Here is a 25,249-nt window from a genome sequence, read left to right on the forward strand (position 1 = left end):
TAAAAATGCTGAGGAAGTATGTTTCATGATATGGGAAATGTTCACAATGTGAAGTGAAAAAGCGTAACTAGTTTAACTCTGTATCTATTAAAGCACACAAACACACACACAATAAGACTAATATATATACCAAAAACATTAATAGTGGAAACTAGGGATCACAGATAAATAGTTTTACTTTTTGGGGGAAACTTACCTGTAAGTTACCAATCTTTCTACATATATTACTTTTGATACAAGGAAGAAAAAAATTCTTTTAAAGAATATAAATGGAGTTATAAAGAACACTAGGGCCATGTGTTCTCTTCAGATGCATAATGCTTGAATCGGTATATATGAATATGTAAATTACACAATGATGAGAGTTAATTTACTTTTCCAAAAGCTGTGAGATCTAGACATAATAATGCTTCTCAAGATTGGTTAGATACTTGTTCTTTCCTCACAATGTGAGCTTTCTGTGACCTGGCTGTAAGAAAATGATTCCTTTTGGGGAGCCTGGGTGGCTCAGTCAGTTGGGCGACTGACTTCAGCTCAAGTCATGATCTCACAGTCTGTTCTGTGGGTTCGAGCCCTGCGTCAGGATCTGTGTTGACAGCTCAGAGCCTGGAACCTGCTTCAGATTCTGTGTCTCCGTCTCTCTCTTCTCCTCCCCCCCTTGTGTTCTATCAAAAATAAACATTTAAAAAAAATAATTTAAAAAAAAAGAAAATGATTCCTTTTTACTACAACCTACGATAGGGCAGCAATTTTCAGGCACAGAACCATGTGGCTTCTGTCTGGCTTAGAATCAACCCAGTGGCCATCAGAATTTTTGACTGAATAAATTTTCAATAAAAAAGTTTCCATAGGCTTCATGCCCAGCGTGGAACCCAACGTGGTGCTAGAACTCACGACCCTGAGATCAAGACCTGAGTTGAGATCACGAGTGGGACGCTTATCCGACTGAGCCACCCAGGTAACCCCTCAACAAAAAATTTTTAAACATGCATTCACTATGTGATTTATTTATAAATTATGTATCTGTACAGCTTTATTCAAATACCAAATATATATGAAAACACGCATGAAAATAGAAATTTAAAATGATGATAGGAGGAACAGGAGCTCTAACATCTTCTTCCTCATAACGCTGTGGATTGTCTTTATGTACCTAACTTGACACCACTTGACTGGACAGCTGCAAAAGATGGGCTTCAAAAAAAAGACCAACCAAATGTGAATCTGTTCCAGTCAGAAGGTTTATAGGAGATTGGTATGGGGTATTCATCTGATACTAGTTTTCTTTTTAATTTATATCAAAGTTAGCTAGCATATAGTGAAACAATGATTTCAGGAGTAGATTCCTTAATGTCCCTTACCCATTTGGCCCATCCCCCTTCCCACAACCCCTCCAGTAACCCTCTGTTTGTTCTCTATATTTAAGAGTCTCTTATGTTTTGTCTTCCTCTCTGTTTTTATATTATTTTTGCTTCCCTTCCCTTATGTTCATCTGTTTTGTATCTTAAAGTCCTCATGAGTGAAGTCGTATGATATTTGTCTTTCTCTGACTGACTAATTTTGCTTAGCATAATAACCTGTAATTCCATCTACATACTTGCAAATGGCAAGATTTCATTCTTTTTGATTGGCACCAGTTTTTTAAATCAAAGGTTGTCCAGTGAATGGTGGTGGTATGTTTATACAGGAAATGTTTCCCAAATCCACACTCTAACTTACCTTGCTGCTGCAATTTGTAATCAGTGGAATATGCCTTGCCAATGATATTCCATACAGGCCTCAAGCATCCAAATAGTCCTTCCAGAAACCCACCACTGCCGCTACCCGACCTGCTGAACTGAATCTTGATGTCTTCGGTTCCACTTGTGCTCTCTCTGTCCGTGGTGTTGCTGTTCCCCTGAGACACGGCCATTTCCGATTCATCTTGTTCCCTTAGCTGAAGAACGCTGTTCTCAAACTGGTCCCTGGAATCTTCGCTCACACTCGTCAACACTGTTGTGGTGATGGGGCTGTTCATGTTCTCGGTTAGCTCTGCGTGTACTCCCCCCTTTTCCTGCGGGTCCTTAAGAAGCTTGGGTGAAGGGTGGCTCCCCGTAGGTGTGAGCTCATCTTGTAGTCCATTGAAGGTTCTGTTTTCACTCAAGGGTAAGTGTGGGGAAGAGGAGCAGCTCAGGTGCTCCTGAGGGTTGGCCATCGTGCCATGAGTGTGCCCAGGATCCTGAGATGACACTCAGAGGATTAGGAGGACAGAGTTCTGATGCAAGAGGGGGCTCCAAAACCTGGGAAAACAGGAGGAGGACATGAGTTCACCCTTCCTTTCATCACCCACACTACTACACTTCTGTTTTTAATAACAAGAATATTGAAACAATGGGGATTGGTTAAATAAATACATCCACATGATGGAATACTGTGCAGCAATTAAAAATCATGCTGTAGAAGAGTATTAACTAACCTGAGAAAACGTTCAAGACATGTTAATATAAAAAACAGGTGAGAACAATATGTATAACATAAACCCTTACATTTTTTAAAAATTCGTATTTAAATTCCAGTTAGTTAACATACAGCATAATAGTAGTTTCAGGTGATATAATATGGTGATGCAACACTTCCATACATCGCCTGGTGCTCATCACAAGTGCACTCAATCCCCATGATCTGTTTAAACCATCCCCCAACTTTTATTTGAAAAGACACATAAACACATATTTGTGTGTGTGTAAGAAAAAAGACTGGAAGAATACACTCCAAGAATTAACTATTGTTAACTACTAACTTTTGTTAATTCTAGGTGGTTAGATTTGGGAGAGGCTTATGTCGTTGTGTTTCTCAAAATATTCCAAGCATTCTACATTAACGTGTTGCTATAAAGTGAATGTTTGTGTCCCCCTCCTCCAAAATCCGTATGTTGAAACCCAATTCCCAATGTGATAGTATTTGGAAGTGAGGTCTTTGGGATGTGATTAGGTCAGAAAGGTGGAGCCCTCAGAGGATTAGTGCCCTTATAACAGAGATCCCGGAGTGAGGCATCTGGGTGGCTCAGTTGGTTGACTGTCTGACTCTTGATTTCAGCTCAGGTCATGATCTCAGGGTTGTGGGATTGAGCCTGCTTAAAATTCTCTCTCTCTCCTCATTCTCTCTTGCTCAAAAAAAAAAAAAAAAAAAAAAAAAAAATACTGGAGAGCTCCCAGTATTTCCTCTTCTGCCATGTGAGGACACAGTGAGAAAACAGCTGTCTCTGAACCAGGAAGGAGGCCCTTACCAGACATATAGAATATGCCAGTGGCTTGATCTTGGATTTCCTAGCCTCTAGAACTGTGAGAAATACATATTTGTTCTTTGAGCCACCTGGTCTATGGTATTTTTGTTATAGCAGCCTAAACAGACTAAGACATATATATTAGGTTTATAATCAGAAAAAAAAGTTTCCCTTCCCAAACAGAAATTAAATATCTTGATACACACACTTTTATTAAAAACTATATCCTGCTCATTTTTTCCCTAATTTCTTTAGTGTTTTATCTATTGGGGCATTGTTTTGCTTTCTAAAGTATTCATTAAGTCATTTAGATAAATGTCTTCTGTATGTGACAAGATAAATTCCTAAGATATAAAATTTGTTTTTACTGTACTAAACCAATTCTGGGGCACAGACTAAGCCCCAGTGCTTTAAACTTATTAATTGCTTTTGATATGTCCATTAGCACCAATTTTCCAGGGAAACCCAACCTCTGAAAAGAAAGACATGGGATTGCTCCAGATTGTCCAGATCATGCAAATTCAATCTTAAATTTATTCAATGTATGTCTATTATCAGAAATTTACTTTCTTTACAAATCCCTATATAATAGTTATTCCTTTCTTCCTTCACTCTGTATTAAACATCTAGAATACATTAGAAGTCAGGGTATGAAGATAATCTCACTTTACAGAGGAAGCAAGAAACAGACCAACAATGACTGACAGCATAGTGCTTATAATGAATCAACCACGTGCTCTAGGGGCACAGAATAGGGAGGGATACTTTCGGAGCTAGCTACCCAAAGGTGGTAACTATTGATCAGTGTTGGAAGTATAGAACCTCATCAGGCATGCAGGAGAGGGGTGAGTGAGAGAAGACGGAGAGGGTGCCACAGGTGTGGGGAAAGTATGAACGAGGGCATGGAGGCATGAAAGACTATGGAGTATATGAGAAATCGAAGTGGATGGAATGCAGGTTATATGTATACATAGAAAGATAAGAATGGAGAGAAAGTCAGGGTCTATGTTATAAGGAGCTTTGTATGCTAGGCTAAAAGACTTGGATTTTATGCTGAAGGTGATGGGGACTCAATAGTATCCTATATTAAGGTTTGTGGATAAAAAGAAATTATCCCTATTTTATTAATTTCTCATCTGCATTACGGAGACCCAAAATTTTTAAAGTTTTTTTATTTATTCATTAGGGGGGAGGGGCAAAGAGAGGGGGAGAAAGAGAATCTCAAGCAGGCTCCCAACTGTCAGCGCAGAGCCTGATGCAGGGCTTGATCCCACAAACTCTGAGATCATGACCTAGGCTGAAATCAAGAGTCGGACACTTAGCCGACTTAGCCACCCAGGCACCCCTCTGAGACCCAAATTTTAAGCCTTGTTTTCATTGCCTATGAGGAGCTTGTGTGAATGAACCAATGAAAATACCATATCCTTTGAAGTCTCATTCATTCATTTAAACATGTATTGAGCTCCTATCACATGCTATACAATGTGGTAGGCATTAATGAATGATACATATGTTTCTACTCTATAGGAACTTAAAATCTAGAGGGAAAGACCAAATGATGAGAAAAGCCATATGGTTAGATATGTAGTACACAGACATGAACAAGGTGCCATGAGGGCTCAGGAAAATAAACATCAAATATGTCTAGAGATGTCATAGAGGAAATGCTGTTTGGGTTGGAGGGTAAACCAAGTAAAAGTGAGACCTGACATTCCAGGAAGTCAAAGTTGGGTGTCCAACTTTGGCTCAGGTCATGATCTCATGGTTTGCAAGTTTGAGCCCCACATTGGGCTTTCTGCTCTCAGCAAAGAGCCCTCTTCGATTCCTGTCTCTCTCTCTCTGCCTTTCCCCTGTTTGTGTGCTCATGCTCTCTCTCTCTAAAAAATAAATAAATGTTAAAAAAAATAAAAAAAAGAGGTAGGACTTGAGATGAATCTTTGAAAAGAGGATGATTTGAGATCCATAGAAGAAAGGAAGTCAGGTTGGCTAAGGGAATTAGCAGAGGCAAGCAGAAACCACCTGGGCATGTGTGAGAAGTTTGGTAACTCAGAAATAATGGAATAGCCAGCTAATGTTGGGGAGCAGTTAAGGTAATGCCTTTCCTTCATATATGGGTTCTGAAAGTTCATAAAATGATGCAGATGATTTTTCCTTTAAATAAATCAGAGAGATGAGGTTGGGTTGGATGAGGTTAGCTTAGAGGTGGACTTAAATTCTAGGGAATGGAGAAATTTGGGAGCTAGGAAGCTGCCTGGGACTATAAGGTTGGGGGGAAAAGTAATAAAAAGAAAAGCTGAAGCCCTCTGTTACAGCAATAGCTGTTTGCAGAATTGACCCTCATTCCTGTCACCCTATCCTCCCCACCCCATTCCTTTTGTGCTGATCTCTCAGCTTTCACATTACTGATCCCTTCGTTTTGTTTTCCTGCTGATTTCTTGCCACAACCTTGAGCTCTCTTGACTTTGCCCTCTCTTACCTTGCTCTGATTGAGGTCTTTTAAGACTGCTGACTCGATACTATCTGCCCTGGCCACTGCCTCAGCAGTTACTTCCAGTCTACCTTTCCCAGTTGGGACTCATGGTTATGCTATACAGCACAGGGTGTACATCGTGCTTTTGGCTCACATCAGACTTCAGGGTAATGCAAATACCCAAATGAATATGTGAATTTCAGCCAAACACCTATTTGTGCAATTTGTTCTTTGAATCAGACTATAGAACTTTATGTTAATTCCTGGTGAATTTCCATTTTTGTCAGTTTGTATTCTGAGTTTCTCCCTAATGACACCACATTGTAATGAGTTCATGCACTAAAAGTTAGAAAAATATGTTTGTTTTGTAACCTTTTCCTACTTCTAAGAGGTTAAGGGTGCACATGAAGCAGACTAGTCCCCCCTGGCACTGGGAATGAGTCTAAGGAAGAGAACTTCAGCATGCTCATCAACTTGGTTTGATTTTTTTTTTTTTTTGAAGTTTATTTATTTTGAGAGAGAGAGAGAGAGCACATCAGGGCAGGGGCAAAGAGAGAGGGAGAGAGAGTCCAGGCAGGGTCCATGCTGTCAATGCAGAGCCTGATGCAGGGCTCAAACACACCAACCGTGAGATCATGACCTGAGTAGAAACCAAGAGTCAGGCACGTAAACTACTGGACCACCCAGGTGCCCCTTGGTTTGACATTTATCAAGGAATGTCTAGCAAGGAATATGGTCCAAACGACTTGCTTTACCTATGAGAATAACATTCATATGTTCAAATTCAAATTCCTATGATATTGCTGACCTGCTCAATGCAACAGCTAATCAGTGGCAGAGCTGGAAATGAATTCTCCTTCCTCATCCTACAGTCTTTCCCTAGTCTGGTTGTTTGTTTATTCAGACAGAGAGATACAAATAGCTGTGGTATCATGATCATTGATGACAAAAACAATAGTAATTCTCACTGTTATTTTAGATGCACTAAAGACACTCTCAAGAAAGCACAAGTATCCACCTAGAGGGATGACTGTACCAGTCAACAGAGCCGCGACAGGCCATCCAGCTACTGGCAACTCAGCAGTGCTCTGGGAGGGGGCACAAGCAAGGGGAACCTCAAGGCGTGTATAAAGATGTGTACAGTCCAAGAGGCTTCCCTCTGTTCACCAAGAATATCAGGTCCAATCTCAACCAACAAAGGCAGAGAAATGGAGAGGCACAAGAACAAAGGGAAATAAATCATTCCGTGACTGTCTTAAAATATGAGCAGAGCTGACTACGTTTAAGAAGAGTGTAGGAGGGTAAAGATAGCTAAATTTTACCTGTGTGTATGTGAACACACCCACACACTGCCACTGCACAGTGAAGAAGCTGGTAAGTGCAAACAGGCAACACAGGCAGCCCCACTCTAACTGCTCCTTTGCCATCTCAGTGCCTCTCTCCCTGTCCAGATTTGGCTCAGGCACCCTCATGGCAACTGTTTGGATCTTTTAATTCATGAGAAGTCAAAGCTAGTATTGACCAGAAAATATTAAAAATGAAAACAGAAAAAAAAAATGAGGCAAAATCTTTAAACATTGAGAGTCAAATGGAGAAAGATAAGGAAGAGCAGGAGGGTAAAAGGGAAAGGTTGGAATGTCACCTTTCTCAGTAGGAAGCTCTGTGAGCAGGGGTGCAGGGGAGGTGATGCTGCTGTTACCTTTAAGGGCTTTTGAATCTGCCAGAGGCACAAGGTAGTGCTTCCATATCTGCCCTCCCGGCACATTTCCCTTGCCCTGTGAATTTCTCAGCTCCAAGAGGAGGAAGTGGTTTGTGCAAAATTAGTAGGTAGGGGCTGGAGACGGTAGCAGCTGTGCATTTGCCAGGGCACTGCCAATTTCTGGAAATTACCTTGGCTTTGTGCCAAAATGGATTCGGCACAGAGAAAAGGGAATGGAAGAAGCGATGTGGCCAGATAGCCCTTGAGTTCTTGTGTTTTTCTTATATAATACAAAAATTTCCAAGTTGCTAATAAAGGGTACTTTTATAATAGATTAGGTTTTGAGTTTTATACCATAAATATGAGTATGTCAAAGATTTTGGAAGAATTTGCCCCATAGATAAAGTTTTTGGTATAACTAAAATTGAATAAAATTATAAATTAAGAATTATTGCTGAGATTTCTTGAATGGCGTTAAGCTATCCCCAAGCTGTCTTCTCTTTGCTTGGCATTTTCTGGCCTTAAAATAAATCCAACTCTTCCATCTCTACAATTCATATAACAGTATCTAGGGCATAAGAGACATTTCTGCTACTAAGGCATCATTCCCATTTTAAAACTGGGATTAAGCTACTTGTTTGTAGTAATAACATAAAATTGATCTCCCCAGGCTAGAGGTCTGTTAATAAGATCCTGATTTGAACTTAAAGAAAAAAATAGATAGCTTTTTCTAATGGAACATAAAAAATCATAAGTATGTGATTTAAATTAGATCAAAAGAGTGGCCTACACATCCCTACAAAGCAGCTCCAGCAACTTCTCATCCTGCAAGCAGCCCCAGTAGGGACCAGCACCACTGCAAAGTGACTCCTGCCCTGGAGAGGGGAAGGTAACCACACACACCAGTTCCACTACAGCCACAGGAGGCAAACCTTATAACTGACAGCGTGGAGAGTGCCCTGCCAATCAGTACATCTGTAGCCCCAACATACAGTCTGGGGGCAGTCATCTGATCCTACTGCTGGCCTTGCCTACCAACAAAAACCTCTCAAAGGCAGCATAGGGAGAGAGCCCTGGAGTTCAGGGTCACTGCAGCCCAGGCAGAGGGATTGGAGGCAGGTATCCAGTTTGTCTGCAGGACTGCCCATCAATGAAAGCTTCTCAGGGGACAATGTGGGGAGAGTGTCCTGCATTTGATTGTGGCCTGGGCAAATGAACTGAGGGCAGGTATCTGGTCTTACTGTTGACACTGACCAAATACAAGCTTACAGCAGCCCCAGACCTGCCCTTTAGCACAGGAACCAAACCTGGCCCACGACAGGCAAAGTGGGCCATTGCAGCTAAATGGACTGAAGGCAAATGAGGCTCAGCCACAACAGTAAGGTGCACACAACCCACATAGGAGATTCCCCTGAAGTGCTGGTTTTGGTGAACAGCGGACACTATGCTACAGGGCACAACAAGACCTCTTCTTCAAAAGGCCACTATTTTTTCAAGATCAGGAGACATAAATGACTTTCCTAACACACAGAAACAGACACAGAGAGATAAAATGAGGAGACAGAGGGATATGTCCTAATGAAGGGACATGACAAAGTCACAGCAAGAGAGCTAAATGAAACAGAGATAAGCAATATTCCTGATAAAGAACTGAAAGTAATGGTCATAAAGATACTCACTCAACTTGAGAAAAGAGTGAAGGATCTCAGTGAGATCTTCAACAAAGAGATAGAAAATATAAAAAAGAACCAATAAGACATGAAGAGCTCAATAACTGAAGTTAAAAACACACTAGAGGTAATGAGGAGCAGATTAGAGGAGCAGAAGAACATATCAGCTACCTGGAGGACAGGGTAATGAAAAGCAATCAAGATGAAAAGCAAAAAGGAAAATGAATAATTAAAAATGAGAATAGGTTAAGGGAACTCAGTGACATCATCATGCATAATAACATTTGCATTATAGGGATCCCAGAAGAAGAGACTGAAAAAGGAGCAAAAAAATTTATTTGAAGAAATAATAGCTAAAAACTTCCCTAATATGGTGAAGTAAACAGAAATCCAGATCCAGGAAGCACAGAGAGTCCCCAAACAAATCAACCCAAAGAGGTCTACACCAAGACACATAATTATTAAAATGGCCAAAAGTAGTGATAGAGAATTTTAAAAGTGTCAAGGGAAAAGAAAATAGGTACATACAAGGGAAACCCCATAAAGCTATCAGCTCATTTTTCAACAGAATCTTTGCAGGCCAGAGGGAGTGGCATGAAATACTCAAAGTCCTGAAAGAAAAAAACCCTGCAACCAAGAATACTCTATCCAGGAAGGCTACCATTTACAATAGAAGAAGAGACAGAGTTTCCCAAACAGAACTTTGAGAATTCAACATCACTAAATCAGCCTTACAAGAAATGTTAAAGGGAGTTCTTCGAGTATAAAGAAAAGCCTATAATCAGAAGAAAGAAAATTATGAAAGGAAAAAATTTCACAGGTAAATAGAAACATAATAAAAGTAGTAGATTAATCACTTATAAAACCAGTACAGAGGTTAAAGCACAAAATAAATAAAATCAATTATAGCTATGAAAATCAGTCAAAAGATTCACAAAATTAAAGAATGTAAAGTATAAGATAATATACATAAAACGTGGGGCGAGAGAATAACAATTTAGTGCTTTTAGAATGAGTTCAAACAGAGGCATCTGGGTGGCTCAGTCGGTTAAGCACCAGACTTCAGCTCAGGTCGTGATCTCACATTTTGTGAGTTCGAGCCCCACGTCAGGCTCTGTGCTAACAGCTCAAAGCTTGGAGCCTGCTTCAGATCCTGTGTCTCCCTCTCTCTCTGCCCCTCCCCTGCTTGTACTCTGTCTGTCTCTCTCTCTCTCAAAACTAAATAAACATTAAAAAGTTTTTTTCTTACAAAAAAGAATGAGTTTAAACTTAAAAAAAGAGTTGTCTACAATTGCACCTTACCTCTAACTTGCTCTCTTAACTGGGAATCGTCTACTGAAACTCCTATTTGAAAGGACAATAACCTCATATCAACCAAATTCACTGACCTACCTCATTCCTCATCTTTATAGTATTTCATTCAACAATCATGCATTCAAAAATATTGCTTCAGTGCCTAAAATTTACATATATTTTTCATTAAGATTATGAATACTTAATAATATTGAAAGTATGCTACAGCCAACAAAATATAACAATTACAAAACGGCAAATTCTCCATGGTAATATTACTTTCTGAATACTAGTACCTATAAATACAATCATGATTAAAGCTAAAATAATTTTTATGTAGGTTTTTTTAAATAAAATTTTTAAATGTTTACTTATTTTTGAGATGGAGGGAAGGGCAGAGGGAGAGGGAGACAGAAGATCTGAAGCAGACTCTACCCTGTCACCACAGAGCCCGATGTGGGGCTCTAACTCACAAACCATGAGATCATGACCTGAATCAAAGTCAGACACTTAACCGACTGAGCCTACCAGGCACCCCTATTATTATGTAGGTTTAAAAATGAATAAAGATGCTTTATTTTCAGAGTTGTAGACTATAAATTTATCAAGAAATAGAAACTTGTGAGGCTTCAAATATACCTTAAATGCTAAATGCCTCAAATGCTAAACATATTTCTTGACTAAAGAAATGATTTCCCCATAACTTCATAAGTCTTTAATAAATAGTATGGACTATGGTAAGTACAAATATTCCAGAATAGAATCTACATTTTCTGACCTAAATCTGACTTGTAGTAGCTAGATAAGTTTACTTAAAATGTCTTAAATAGTAAGATATAGACATATATGCCTTTAAATATACAAACATTAATAAATACAAAAATAATTATATATGCATTCCAAGAACATAAGAAAATAGGTTTAAAAGGTCAACAGTGGTTATCACTGTTGTTCTTTTAAATGTTTTATATTTCCCCAAATTTCTAGTATTAGCATGCATTACTCTTTTAGTAAGAAGTTTTCAATCCAAATATCTGTTGCTTTATACACATAGACTAAAAGCTTTACTACTTTTGCATATACGAAAAATCATATGAAATGTTAAGGACGTTGTTGAGAAACCTAACTGTCAGTGTTTGCTAAGGCTTGCAAACAGCTTAAGAATAATTATAAACTGAAAACAAAAGAATAAAAACAGATGACAACGAGGAAACAAAAGTTGACAACTCCTATTTTGTTTTTACCTTTTTGACTAGTAAGGATCATAATCAAGCTGGAGAAGGTAGCATAATCATGACTAAGAGACTGGAAACTCAAGACAGATGAAGAGACAAGGGTGTATCTAAGTGTTGTGATTATTTCCAACTTCTAAGGTCAAGATGAATAACATGCAAAGGCACTAGAACTCTTGCATTTAGGATCACAAAAACGCCCTTTGGTAAAGGATTACCTTTAGGAACTGTGAGCAAAACAGCTATCCGTGGAAAAGTAGAAGATAGAGAAATACCCTAATTAAAAAAAAAAAAGGAAAAGGAGGCTTACAAAATACGTAGAATTATGAACTTGAATTAGTCCCTGGTAAAAGCTTCCAGTACACAGTAAGCACTCAATGAATGCTAGTCCCTTTTCTTCTTTTCTTTGCCTATTAGTTTATGCCTTCCCCTTCTCTTTTTGGATATCTATGGCTCTAAGATAAATAATTCATCAGACTGGTGGATGCCAGAGGGAGGTGGGGAAATCGGCAAACTGGGTGATAGGGAGTGAGAGGTACAGGCTTCCAGTCATGGAATGAATAAGTCATGGGAATACAGTCAATGGTATTGTAAGAGCGTTATATGGTTAACAGATGGTAGCTACAATAGTAGTGAGCATAGCGTAGCATATAGAGTTGTTGATCACTATGCTGTGCACGTGAAACTAATGGAACACTGTGTCAACTCTACTATCCTTCAACAAAAACATAACAAAAATAAAATAAAATTTTAAATGACTAATAGCATAAAAAGATAAATAGTTCAGGAGGACAACTGAAATGACAGTGGAAATTAATTTAAAATTATTATTTAAGGGGCGCTTGGGTGGCTCAGTCGGTTGAACGGCCAACTTCGGCTCAGGTCATGATCTCGCGGTCCGTGAGTTCGAGCCCCACGTCGGGCTCTGTGCTGACAGCTCGAAGCCTGGAGCCTGTTTTGGATTCTGTGTCTCCCTCTCTCTGACCCTCCCCCGTTCATGCTCTGTCTCTCCCTGTCTCAAAAATAAATAAAACGTTAAAAAAATTTTTTTTAATTATTATTTAGAATTAAAATTATTTTTAAAAATTTGGGCTATAATGCACACTTTAAAATTATTTCCCAATCAATCAATTCAGAACCTTCTATACACTTCATGATATGGAGAGCAATATTGTGAGGGGATAGGAGGGAAAGCACTGTAGGAAGATAGACCTGGATTCAAATCCTCATCATTAACTTGCGCTGAACTCTCTAAACCTCAATTTCATTATATCCATAACTGGTATAACACCAGATCCCACGCACTTAAGAGACTAGAGAATTGCATGAGATCATGTATAGATAACACACCCAATACGCACTGAATCCTCAATACTTGCTGACTATCCAAGTCTTTAACTAGAAAAACTAGAATAAGAAGACATATGTCAATATGCTCAATATATATGTGAAATCAAGGGACATGAGAAAAAGGGAAAATGGAAGGTAAGTTTTTCGTAAGTGGAAAAGTGAGAAAAAGAGGAAAAGAAGGCGGGGAAAGATCAATACACTTAGAAACTGAGGCACATTGAGCTTTTTACATTCATATGAAATTATAAATGAAGACACAAAGAATCAATAAACAGAGACATGGGGTCAAAAGGGCAAAAGTAAGATGGAAAACAGAAGAGGATAATCTCAAGTGTATGCAGCTTCTTTTTCATATTTAATTTCCTTTGTCTGTAATTTAATTATAGCAGTTATTTTTATTTTTTATTTATTTTTTTTACATTCCAGGGTTTAATTAAATTGAAAAAAGAGGGAAGGCTGTATGTAGCTATAGTAATGTTTAGGAGAGTATCAATGCTATGTCATTTCAATATTTGGGAGAAAAAAATTGCCATGTTTCTAAATTGCTATGTTAAATTAGGAGTTAATTTTATTGATTCAAGAAAATATCTCTAGGAAAAGGCTGCTTATACTTTAAACAAAAGGGCAATTAGAACATAAGAGAATCATTGCAGAACCATGGTCCCAAGGGAGATCATGGAATGTTCTTCCCTAGAGATATGGATGGTTTCACACCATGTTAGGTGCTCTGCCTTTCAGGGATTGCCTAACCCCACTCTTGTGTCACCTAACTTTCAGCAATGTTACTACCTTCAGGCAGTTTGCCTTCACTTTCCTAAGGAAGGCTTATGTCCAGGGCAGAGTCTAAAAAGTTTGCTGTAGCTCTAAGCCTAGAGAACTCTGTACAATGGCAACTTCCCACAAACTTAGAAAAATTATAAAAAATAGTCCTTACGTGATAAATTTAATATTGTAGTAAAATGAGTGAGCTCTGGATTCAAACTCTCTGGGTCCTAATGCTGATTCTGTCCATGGGAAAGTTTCTTATCTTTGTGTGCCTCAGTTTCCGTTACCAAAAACCCTCATAGGGTTGTAATGAGGATTAAATAACACTTGCGGAGTGCTTAACATACTACCTGGCACAGAGTAAGCACTCAGTAAAAGTCTCCTATTTATATTTTAAATTAACAAACATTTTATTTTTAAGTAAGAAAGTATATGCTTATTAATAATAACTATATAATTAAAGGAGTAAGATCAAATAAAAACATATATTTTATTTTAAAATTTAATTTAACAGTTAAAAAGGCAAGAAAGACTTTATTTAAAACTATTGCAATAGGGGCGCCTGGGTGGTTCAGTCAGTTGAGCGTCCGACTTCGGCTCAGGTCATGATCTCGCACTCCGTGGGTTCGAGCCCCGAGTCAGGCTCTGTGCTGACAGCTCAGAGCCTGGAGCCTGTTTCGGATTCTGTGTCTCCCTCTCTCTCTGACCCTCCCCCGTTCATGCTTTGTCTCTCCCTGTCTCAAAAATAAATAAAACGTTAAAAAAAAATTAAAAAAAAAAACTATTGCAATAGAGGAGAGGGACAAAAAGCAGGAGGATTTGTAAACATTGGGGTAAGCTAATGAAAAATACTTGGAGGACTGTGAGGTGTGAGAAGTGGGAAGTTTGGTCAACGAGATTAGGCCATCTATGAAAACATATACTTTATTATTATTATTAATTTATCTTTTTAAAACTGAAATAGAGTTGACACAATTCATACAACATAGTGATTCAACAACTCTATATGTTATGCTGTGCTCACCATAAATGTAGTCGCCATCTGTCCCCATATAACGCTAGTACAATACCATTGACTGTATTCCCCATGCTGTACCTTTCATACTCATGATTTATTCACTCCATAACTGAAAGTCTGTATCTCCCACTTCCCCTGACCCATTTTGTCCATCCCTCCTCCTGATTTCTGGCAACCATTAGTTTGTTCTCTGTATTTATGAGTCTGTCTCTGTTTTTTGTTTGTTCATTTGTTTTGTTTTTTAGGTTCCACATATAAGTGAAATCACATGGTATTTGTCTTTCTCTGCCTGACTTATTTCACTTAGAATAATACCCTATAGGGTCCATCCATGTTGTCCCAAATGGCGAGATCTCATCTTTTTTTTATGGCTAAGCAATATTCCTGTGTGTATGTGTGTACACACACATATATACACACCCACATACACATAAATACACACACATACCACATCTTTATCCATTCATCTAATCAATGGACACAAATTGCTTCCACATCTTAGCTATTGAAAATAGTCATGCAATAAACATAGGGGTACATTTATCTTTTTTAATTAGTGTTTTCATTTCCTTTGGGTAAACACACAGTAGCGGAACTAACTACTGGATTGTATGGTATTTCTGTTTTTAATTTTTTGGGGAACCTCTATACTGTTTTCCACAGTGGGTGCACCAATTTACATTCCTACCAACAGTGCGCAAGTGTTCCTCCTTTTCCATATCCTCACCAACACTTTTTATTTCTTGTCTTAAAATTTTTTTTTAATGTTTATGAGAGAGAGAGAGAGAGAGAGAGAGAGAGAGAGAATGAGTGGGGGAGGGGCAGAGAGAGAGGAAGACACAGAATCCAAAGCAGGCTCCAGGCTCCAAACTGTCAGCACAGAGCCTGACACAGGGCTTGAACTCACGGACTGCGAGATCATGACCTGAGCCAGAGCTGGATGCTTAACTCAGGCAACTCTATTTCTTGTCTTTTTGCTTCTAGCCATTCTGACAGGTATAAGGTGATATCTCATTGTGGTCTTGATTTGATTTTCCTGATAATAAGTGTGTCTATTGGCCATCTATATGTGTCTATTGGCCACATGTCTATTGGCCATCTATATGTCTTCTTTTGAAAAATGTCTATTCAGGTCCTCTGGCCATTTTTAAATCAGATTGTTTTGTTGGTGTTAAGCTTTATAATTTCTTTACATATTTTGGATAATAACCCTTTATCAGATATTTCATTTGCAAATATCTTCTCCCATTCAGTAGGTTGCCTTTTTGTTTTGTTGATGGTTTCCTTGACTGCACAGAGAATATTAAAACAATTTGTCCTCAGTTACTTCATGGCTATAACTTTGGAAAAAGAAAACCTTAAGGTTGTCCCAAAGGATGGTTATTTCAATTTTATAATAAAAAGAACTTTCCTTTCTTTAGAGAGAACAAGCAAGCAAGCAGGGGAGAGGAGCAGAGTGGGTGGGGGGAGAGAGGGGGAGAGAAAAAGAAAGAGAGAATCTTAAGCAGGCTCCACAGAGCCCAACACAGGGCTCGATCCCATGACCCTGGGAACATGACCTGATTTGAGATCAAGAATCAGATGCTCAACTGACTGAGCCACCAAGGTGTCCCATAAGACCTCTTATTTCCAAGGGGTTAAGTAGAGCAGCTTAGCCCAGAAATAAGTAATGGCCTAGCCTGCAGGATTTGACATCACTATTCATTGGCCTGAGGCCCTGAGTCTCCTCTGACTATTCTTGTAGTCTCTATGCATTTTCTAGTTTTCAAAGAAAAAAGAAATCTTTTTTGGATGTAAGTTGAAGAATTACAGCTGTTGAGACCATAATAATCCCCAAATTAGGAGACAGTATGAGTAGCACAAGTTAGTACTTTGATGTTGAGGATAAACACATAATTAATAATTACTTCTTATAAGTATCAGAGTCTTAGGATACACATTAACTACATTTGTTTACTATGTCACCTGTATCTTCCTTTGTAGATGAGGTATGTTTCTAAAGAACAAAATAAGCAGAATCCAATTAGAGATTAATTCATATTCCAAATGTGCTGGGGACGAAATTGAAGGAAATTTTTTATGTTGTGTATAATCATTTTTCTGACTTAGGATTTTCTGAAGTATGTGTGAATACTGCTTGCATGATGAGCAAGCAGTAGAAGCAGGCACTATCACTGAAGAAGGACCCTATGTTAGCCCAGGCCCTAACAAATGGGGCAAGTGAGAATTTAATGAGACTGCTTACAAAAGTCAGGACAGAAAAAGCCACAGGGATGGTATTATGCCCCAAAGCTAGTAATAGCCAGTAGGCTTTAACTGGGGAGGGGAAAGAATGCTCACCAGAACCTGGAGAGTGTAGCTATACAAGAAGGTCATCCAACAAGAGCTGTGGCCTTTGGTAGAGGGATGCAACCATGGTGCACTGACCTGATAAGGAGAGAGTCAGTGGAGTTAATATTGAACCACAATTTCACTTTCCTTTTGCTTTCAAAGACCCTGCAGGTGTTTGCCAATGGTTGAACCCAACAGAGAACCAGAGGACGAGAAAGTCCACTGATGCAGTCCAGACAAGTCAACCTCCAGGGACACAGAACAGGGTGATTTGAGCAGGACAGAAAGTGGATCTGATCCTAAGCCCCACACCAGTGGAGATCCTGCTGCTACAGGTAGACACATAAGGGTCAAAGTTGGAAATGCAACCCACTGTGCTGAGCCTCAGCTATTAAGAGGTCTACATCTGGCTTCTGAATTTTTTGGTTTGGTGAGAAAATTTGAACTCTGGTATCAGTCATGGGCTCTACAGCAGTTGGGTGTCTGTTGGACAACTATTCCTTCCGCCTGGGCTGAAGTATGGGGGGTATTTTCCCTTCTAAACATGCAAAATTCTATACATGAGTCTCAATACTATGTAATATGTTCCAAAAAAAAAAGTATTTCATCAATAAAAACTAAATGATATATAGATACTGTGATTAAATACTTATAGCGGAGGCCGTCTACTACACATGGGTTCTGAAAAATGGGCATCTTCATAGGACTTATGTGAGTATTAAATGAGATAATAGGCATGAAAGAGCTTTTTAAGCTATGAAGTAGTATTCTGATGCTAGTTGTTCCTATTAAAATATATGCCAACCATAGGGAGGTGAGGGATAGTGTACTGCTTGGTAAGAACTCATTGGCTCTGCAGTCGGGAGCTACTGTTTATGACTCTCAGCAAGTGAGAGAGAAGAGAAAATATTTTTTAATAAAATTGTATTATTAAAGTTCTATTTTCCCATTAAATTTACAGTCATTATTTGGACTATTTAGTTGGATAGTAAAATATAACAGAAGTAGAGATACGAATATAATGCATTCAATACTTGTTTTATGCTATATAACATTAAACCAAATAATACATTGCCACCTTGGTATAACAGAGCTATTGGAGAGCATCAGTAAAAGACTTCCAAGGGTATATTTGGAATTTCCCACAAAGCACTAGGTCCTGCATACTGCTCCTGGGCAAGTCCTACATGTACTTGGCAAACAAGAAGTCAACAGGGGTCCTTCTGCCTTCCCTGCATCACTTAGGAATGATAGAACCATAGATTGTTAGAATTGTGGGGAGCAAACGTTAGGTCATGACTCCCATTTTTCAACAGAAGTAACTCATTCTCATTAGTTTGTCAATTCGCTAGGAGAATGCAAGTATCATTTATATCTGTACCTCATCCCTCCTCTTTCCCTTCCTTCTAGCTTCAAAATTTAGTTCAGAACCTGATATAATATGATGCAGTTTACTTTTTGGATGGGAGAACTTTACATACACACCAACACACACATTCACACAGAGAGAGCAATATGAAAAACAATATATTAAAATCAATAGCTAACATTTGTTGAGATTATTGCCACTCATTCTTCTGCCCATGTCACCTGTATTAACTTTTTTAATCCTCACATCAACCCTTTGAGAACAGCATTATTACTAACCTGATAAGAACTGATAAGAAAGTGATGCACTGAGAGTTCAAATAATTCACTACAACTACTAAGTGGTAAAGACAGGAGGTGAACCCAGCTCCAGTTCCAGTCCCAAAGCCTGGGCCTGAGCTTTTAGTCCAAGCCCATGGCCCCACTCACAACACTCTACTGTCAATATTCTAATGGGCTTCTATTTAATTAAGAAATGTCTAAGTCAGAAAAATATGGACTCAACTCACATTTTGCTTCAGGCTGAGGTTCTACATTTAGGATAAAGCTAAAACTTCCTGGTAACAAATAAAGATAAGTGGAGAATTCTAAAATATGCCCATCTTCTGTAGGGTTGACTCCATTATATTTTAACACTAAACCTCTATGCCTGCGCTGTCTAATACTGTAGCTTCCAGTTACATGTGGTTATTTAACTTAAAATCCATTAAAATTAAATTAAAATTCGGTTCCTAAGTTGCTCAGGTCCATTTCAAGTGCTCAGGAGCCACATGTGGCTAGCGGCAACCATACCGGACAGTGCAAAATAGAACATTTCCGTCACCACAGGTTCTTTGTACAGCTGTGCCCTGTGTGTTTTATTCACCTGAATAGATTTGTTTGTTGTGAGAATTAATAAGTATTGTGGCTTCCCTTTGTACATGAGGCTTTGCTAAATGCATAGAACTCGATTACTTCTTTTATTTTTTTTTTATTTTTTTTTTTAACGTTTATTTATTTTTGAGACAGAGAGAGGCACAGCATTAACGGGGGAGGGTCAGAGAGAGAGAGAGGGAGACACAGAATCTGAAGCAGGCTCCAGGCTCTGAGCCATCAGCACAGAGCCCGACGCGGGGCTCGAACCCACGGACCTCGAGATCATGCCCTGAGCCGAAGTCGGCCAGTTAACCGACTGAGCCACCCAGGCGCCCCACGATTACTTCTTTTAAAATAACAGGTTTGCTCTCATATTTTAGTAATGCCTGTGAATTAAATGCTTTAAATACATCTCATCCCAGTGATGGTTTGCCAGGATTAAATCTGAGATTTTTTTTTAAAAAGATTTTCCAGGAGACCATAACCAGGTGTCCAAAATAATGAAAGGAGCCAAAGGAATAATTTTCTTTTTTTTTTTCCACCCAGAGTCCCTTTTATTCCAAGGTAATATTAACATTCAATATCCTTCCAGTACCTTCTCTATACCCATCCAGACATGCACACTCACATACAGACATATGCAAAATCTCATCTTTTGAAAATGAAGTGTATTGTACATATCATTCTGCAACTTGGCCTTCTTGCTTATCACTGCATCATGGACACCTCTCCAAGTTGGCAGATAGCAATAAAATATATTTTTTTAAATAGCTGCACAGTCTTCTCTAGTATGGATGTGGCATAACTAATCTCTCCCTGATGGCAGAAACTGATTTGGTTTCCAGTTTAGAGCACTGGAAGACACTGAGGCAAATGAGCTGTAACATGCATCTGATCTCTACCTCCTGATGTTTGCTTTTCAGAGATCCTCTGAAATTGGATGGTTAAGTCAAAGCATATGTATATATTTTTTTATATTGCACAATAACTTTCAAAAATGGTAACAACCGAATATCCAGCCAGCAATGTGTAAGACTGCCCATTTCCTAACATGCTTACTAGTAATGGGTACTTTCTTTTTTTTTCAATATATGAAATTTATTGTCAAATTGGTTTCCATACAACACCCAGTGCTCATCCCAAAAGGTGCCCTCCTCAATACCCATCACCCACCCTCCCCTCCCTCCCACTCCCCCATCAACCCTCAGTTTGTTCTCAGTTTTTACGAGTCTCTTATGCTTTGGCTCTCTCCCACTCTAACCTCTTTTTTTTTTCCCCCTTCCCCTCCCCCATGGGTTTCTGTTAAGTTTCTTAGGATCCACATAAGAGTGAAAACATATGGTATCTGTCTTTCTCTGTATGGCTTATTTCACTTAGCATCACACTCTCCAGTTCCATCCACGTTGTTACAAAGGGCCATATTTTGTTCTTTCTCATCGCCCTGTAGTACTCCATTGTGTATATAAACCACAATTTCTTTATCCATTCATCAGTTGATGGACATTTAGACTCCATAATTTGGCTATTGTTCAGAGTGCTGCTGTAAACATTGGGGCACAAGTGCCCCTATGCATCAGTACTCCTGTATCCCTTGGGTAAATTCCTAGCAGTGCTATTGCTGGGTCATAGGGTAGGTCTATTTTTTTTTTTCTTTTTTTTTTTCTTTTTTAATATATGAAATTTACTGTCAAATTGGTTTCCATACAACACCCAGTGCTCATCCCAAAAGGTGCCCTCCTCAATACCCATCACCCACCCTGCCCTCCCTCCCACCCTGCCCTCCCTCCCACCCCGGGTAGGTCTATTTTTAATTTTCTGAGGAACCTCCACACTGTTTTCCAGAGTGGCTGCACCAATTTGCATTCCCACCAACAGTGCAAGAGGGTTCCCGTTTCTCCACATCCTCTCCAGCATCTATAGTCTCCTGATTTGTTCATTTTGGCCACTCTGACTGGCGTGAGGTGATATCTGAGTGTGGTTTTGATTTGTATTTCCCTGATAAGGAGCGACGTTGAGCATCTTTTCATGTGCCTGTTGGCCATCCGGATGTCTTCTTTAGAGAAGTGTCTATTCATGTTTTCTGCCCATTTCTTCACTGGGTTATTTGTTTTTTGGGTGTGGAGTTTGGTGACCTCTTTATAGATTTTGGATACTAGCCCTTTGTCTGATATGTCATTTGCAAATATCTTTTCCCATTCCGTTGGTTGCCTTTTAGTTTTGTTGGTTGTTTCCTTTGCTGTGCAGAAGATTTTTATCTTCATAAGGTCCCAGTAATTCATTTTTGCTTTTAATTCCCTTGCCTTTGGGGATGTGTCGAGTTAAGAGATTGCTACGGCTGAGGTCAGAGAGGTCTTTTCCTGCTTTCTCCTCTAGGGTTTTGATGGTTTCCTGTCTCGCATTCAGGTCCTTTATCCATTTTGAGTTTATTTTTGTGAATGGTGTGAGAAAGTGGTCTAGTTTCAACCTTCTGCATGTTGCTGTCCAGTTCTCCCAGCACCATTTGTTAAAGAGACTGTCTTTTTTCCATTGGATGTTCTTTCCTGCTTTGTCAAAGATTAGTTGGCCATACGTTTGTGGGTCTAGTTCTGGGGTTTCAATTCTATTCCATTGGTCTATGTGTCTGTTTTTGTGCCACAAAGGAATAATTTTCAAGTACCTAAGCAGTTTCAACAGTCATTTGTGGAGAATTCAGAGTTGAAATTGTGTCATTGCTATTTTCATAGTTACCCTTCTTTGAACTCTCTAATCACAGGACGAGTGAAGGTAAAAGGCAGAGAAGTAGGAAAAGGCTAATGGAGGGAAGAGTGAACACAACCAGAAGTTGCTACTAAATCACCAACAGCTCTTGTCACTTCTCAGAGATGACTGCATTACAGATAACCAGGATAAAAATTCCAAGAGGAGCAAAGAACTCTAGACTCTGGATCCAAGGTCCAATTCTAACTGAGAAGTAATTAAAATCACAATAAAATCCTATTGCTTTAGACTTTTAACATTGTTCTGTTCTCCTCACTTAATACTGTTTTTGCTCACAGAAGCAGTCCTAAGTTTTAATTTTTTAAGATAATGATTCAATCCAGATGATACCCTTCAAAATGTATGATAGAACATTTTGGGTTTTACCAAGAATAGAAATTTGAAATTGGCAAAGATCAATCATTTTTCACCTGTCCCATGTCATTGTTTTGGAACGTGAATTTGACTTTATGCTAGAGAGTAATCTAAATCTGTTACTTAATTATTCATTGGGGTAGTTTCCATTTCTATTCCCAATATATAGCTGAAATTTGCAGACTACTAAAGGATCCTTGATAAGTCCCATCTGTTCAAGGTGAGGATGACAAAGAAGAACATCAATAAATATTAAATATTTATTCTAAGTGTTAAAAAATAATAAATGAATAAGACAGTTCTAATGGAAAGAAAAATAAATGTCAAATAATAACTGTGACAGAAACCAGGATGTAGTCCCTCAATACAAAGATTAATATTACATAGGATGGAATTTAAAGATGTATTTCACTGTCTCCCTTCAGAAATTATAATCTGAACTCATTACAAGTGCATGTTTTAAAAATATCTGTCTCTAAAAAGTGGTGCATAAATCATTTTTTTAAAAAAGAAAACATTAAAAAATTCCCAATACAAGTTACTATTTGAAATAATACTGGTAATGGGGCGCCTGGGTGGCTCAGTCGGTTAAACGTCCAGCTTCGACTCAGGTCATGATCTCATGGCTTGTGAGGTTGAGCCCCGCGTCGGGATCTGTGCTGACAGCTCGGAGCCTGGAGCCTGCTTCAGATTCCGTGTCTCCCTCTCTCTCTGCCCCTAACCCACTCGCATTCTGTCTCTCTCTCTCTCTCAAAAATAAATAAACATTGAAATAATACCGGTAAATCTATTTACAAAATGGAAAATCCTTTTGAAATCCTAATGATTGCTTTATTATTGTACTTGTTTTGTTAATTTGAGTTTTCTTCTGTTTCAGTGTCTGGTTTGAAGCCACTAGTTAACTCAGGAGCCATCGCTTTTCATAGCTCTTGGTAAATCAGCCTGAGTAGTTAGTATATCCTTATAATTTGTCCTGGGCTTAAAACCAGATAACCAAACTTGTTAAAAATATGTGCATAATAATAGCAATTTTTTTTAACGTTATTTATTTAGTTTGAGAGAGAGAGAGCACACCCGAGAGAGAGTGAGCAGGGGAGGGGCCAAGAGAGAAGGAGAGAGAGAATCCCAAGCAGTTTCCACATTCAGCATGGAGCCTGACATGGGGCTGGATCCCACATTGCGAGATCACGACCCGAGCCTCACACCTGAACCAATATCAAGAGTCAGTGGCTTAACCCACTGAGCCACCCAGGCACCGTTAGCAACTGGGTTTTATACGAAGGCTTGAAGAATCTTCTTATAAGTAAACTATAAGGGTTGGTACATGGACTTTATGATGCCTATTCTGGCTATGTGGAAGCATCCTCCCACTTTTCTGGTTCTCAGTAACTACTGGCATGTTTAGCTGTTCTTAAAATATAGCATGATCTATAGCCACAACACCTTGTAAAGTGAGGACAAGAAGAAACAACTCTACCCAAAGAACGTACAAAATGCCAGTGGCCCTTTTGGCCTAAAAGTTTGTCTGTGACAATAGCTTTGAAGGGGCTGTAATTATTCTTTTGTGACTACTACTTCCAAAAGGAATAGATATAACATAATCATCATCTGCTTCCCTTCATAATCCATTAAAAAATCTTATTCATCGGGGCGCCTGGGTGGCGCAGTCGGTTAAGCGTCGGACTTCAGCCAGGTCACGATCTCGCGGTCCGTGAGTTCGAGCCCTGCGTCAGGCTCTGGGCTGATGGCTCGGAGCCTGGAGCCTGTTTCCGATTCTGTGTCTCCCTCTCTCTCTGCCCCTCCCCCGTTCATGCTCTGTCTCTCTCTGTCCCAAAAATGAATAAAAAAACGTTGAAAAAAAAATTTTTTTTAAAAATCTTATTCATGTGTTAAGCTTGTTTTTTATTAAACCTTAAAACCTTTATCTTATCACTAACAATATTATAAATGACCTCTTAAATACGTATGTTTCTTTCTCTAGAAGAGAAGCTTGCTGAGTGTAGGGGCTATCTTATAACCGTTTTCCCCAACACCTAGCATGCAACCCGACATTAATAAAGTTCTTATGAATTAATGAATTGAGGTAAAAATGCCTTCAAAATTTAAAAGTAACACTTTAAAAATTTTGTTCCAAAATGCTTTCATGCTTAAGGTGATGGACATCTATAATTCAGAATTTATGCACCATGAGTTTGTAAATATCAACCTGTGTTCATTTATACTGATGAGTCTTATAAGTTCCAGCCTACATTCCTAAGGCAGGAAACACATACCCCTTGAATCATTTTAACTGATTCTGATCCATCTTCAACTTCACACCATCTTTCCCCAAGATTACCACCCAGAATTATGCTCCAAATGTAACTGCTCCCATGGTTGTGGATTAAGGAGAACATATTGTTTTTTATTTCATTGCTAGACCCTTTCTGACGATGACCAACATGTTAGTGGGTCATGAACATACACTGCGTACATCTCATCAGTGAATAACTTGCCATTACTACAAAGTTCCTCTCAGAACTGTAATGAATTAGAGCATAATAAAGACCAATATATTATAAACAGTTGCTTTCCCCATGTCAATTACATTATGCTTATGATGTGTTGTAATAGGAAAGAACGTGGAGTTTCAAGTTGGAAGATCTTATTTGAATCCTAGCTCTGCCATATATTTTTTAAACAAGTTATAGAAATACCTCATTTGTTCATTGGCATTAATAAACTTCTCTTTTAGGGTTGTTGTAGATGCAAATCAAACTAGCAGGTGTCTTTTTAAATTTACAATAGTCAAGACATGGAAGCAATCTAAGTGTCTATCAGTGGAT

At 38.8% G+C, this 25,249-nt stretch overlaps 1 protein-coding gene across 12 annotated transcripts in view; it reads right to left on the reverse strand.

Moving 5' to 3' along the window:
• Positions 1-25,249, reverse strand: part of MAP3K13 (mitogen-activated protein kinase kinase kinase 13) — a 170,420-nt gene that overhangs the window by 44,934 nt on the left and 100,237 nt on the right. For 10 of the 12 annotated variants that reach the window (XM_078453153.2, XM_078453154.2, XM_078453150.2 and 7 more), the window contains one exon: positions 1,720-2,279. In XM_078453153.2, the coding sequence (XP_078309279.1) occupies positions 1,720-2,194 (475 nt within the window). In that variant the 5' untranslated portion in view covers positions 2,195-2,279. Of the gene's footprint in view, positions 1-1,719; positions 2,280-17,099; positions 17,200-25,249 lie in introns of those variants that run through there. The other 2 variants (XM_078453158.2, XM_078453162.2) reach the window with 2 other exon arrangements.

The sequence above is a fragment of the Panthera onca genome, chromosome C2 (genome assembly GCF_046562875.1).
Source record: "Panthera onca isolate mPanOnc1 chromosome C2, mPanOnc1 haplotype 2, whole genome shotgun sequence".
Lineage (NCBI taxonomy): Eukaryota > Metazoa > Chordata > Mammalia > Carnivora > Felidae > Panthera > Panthera onca.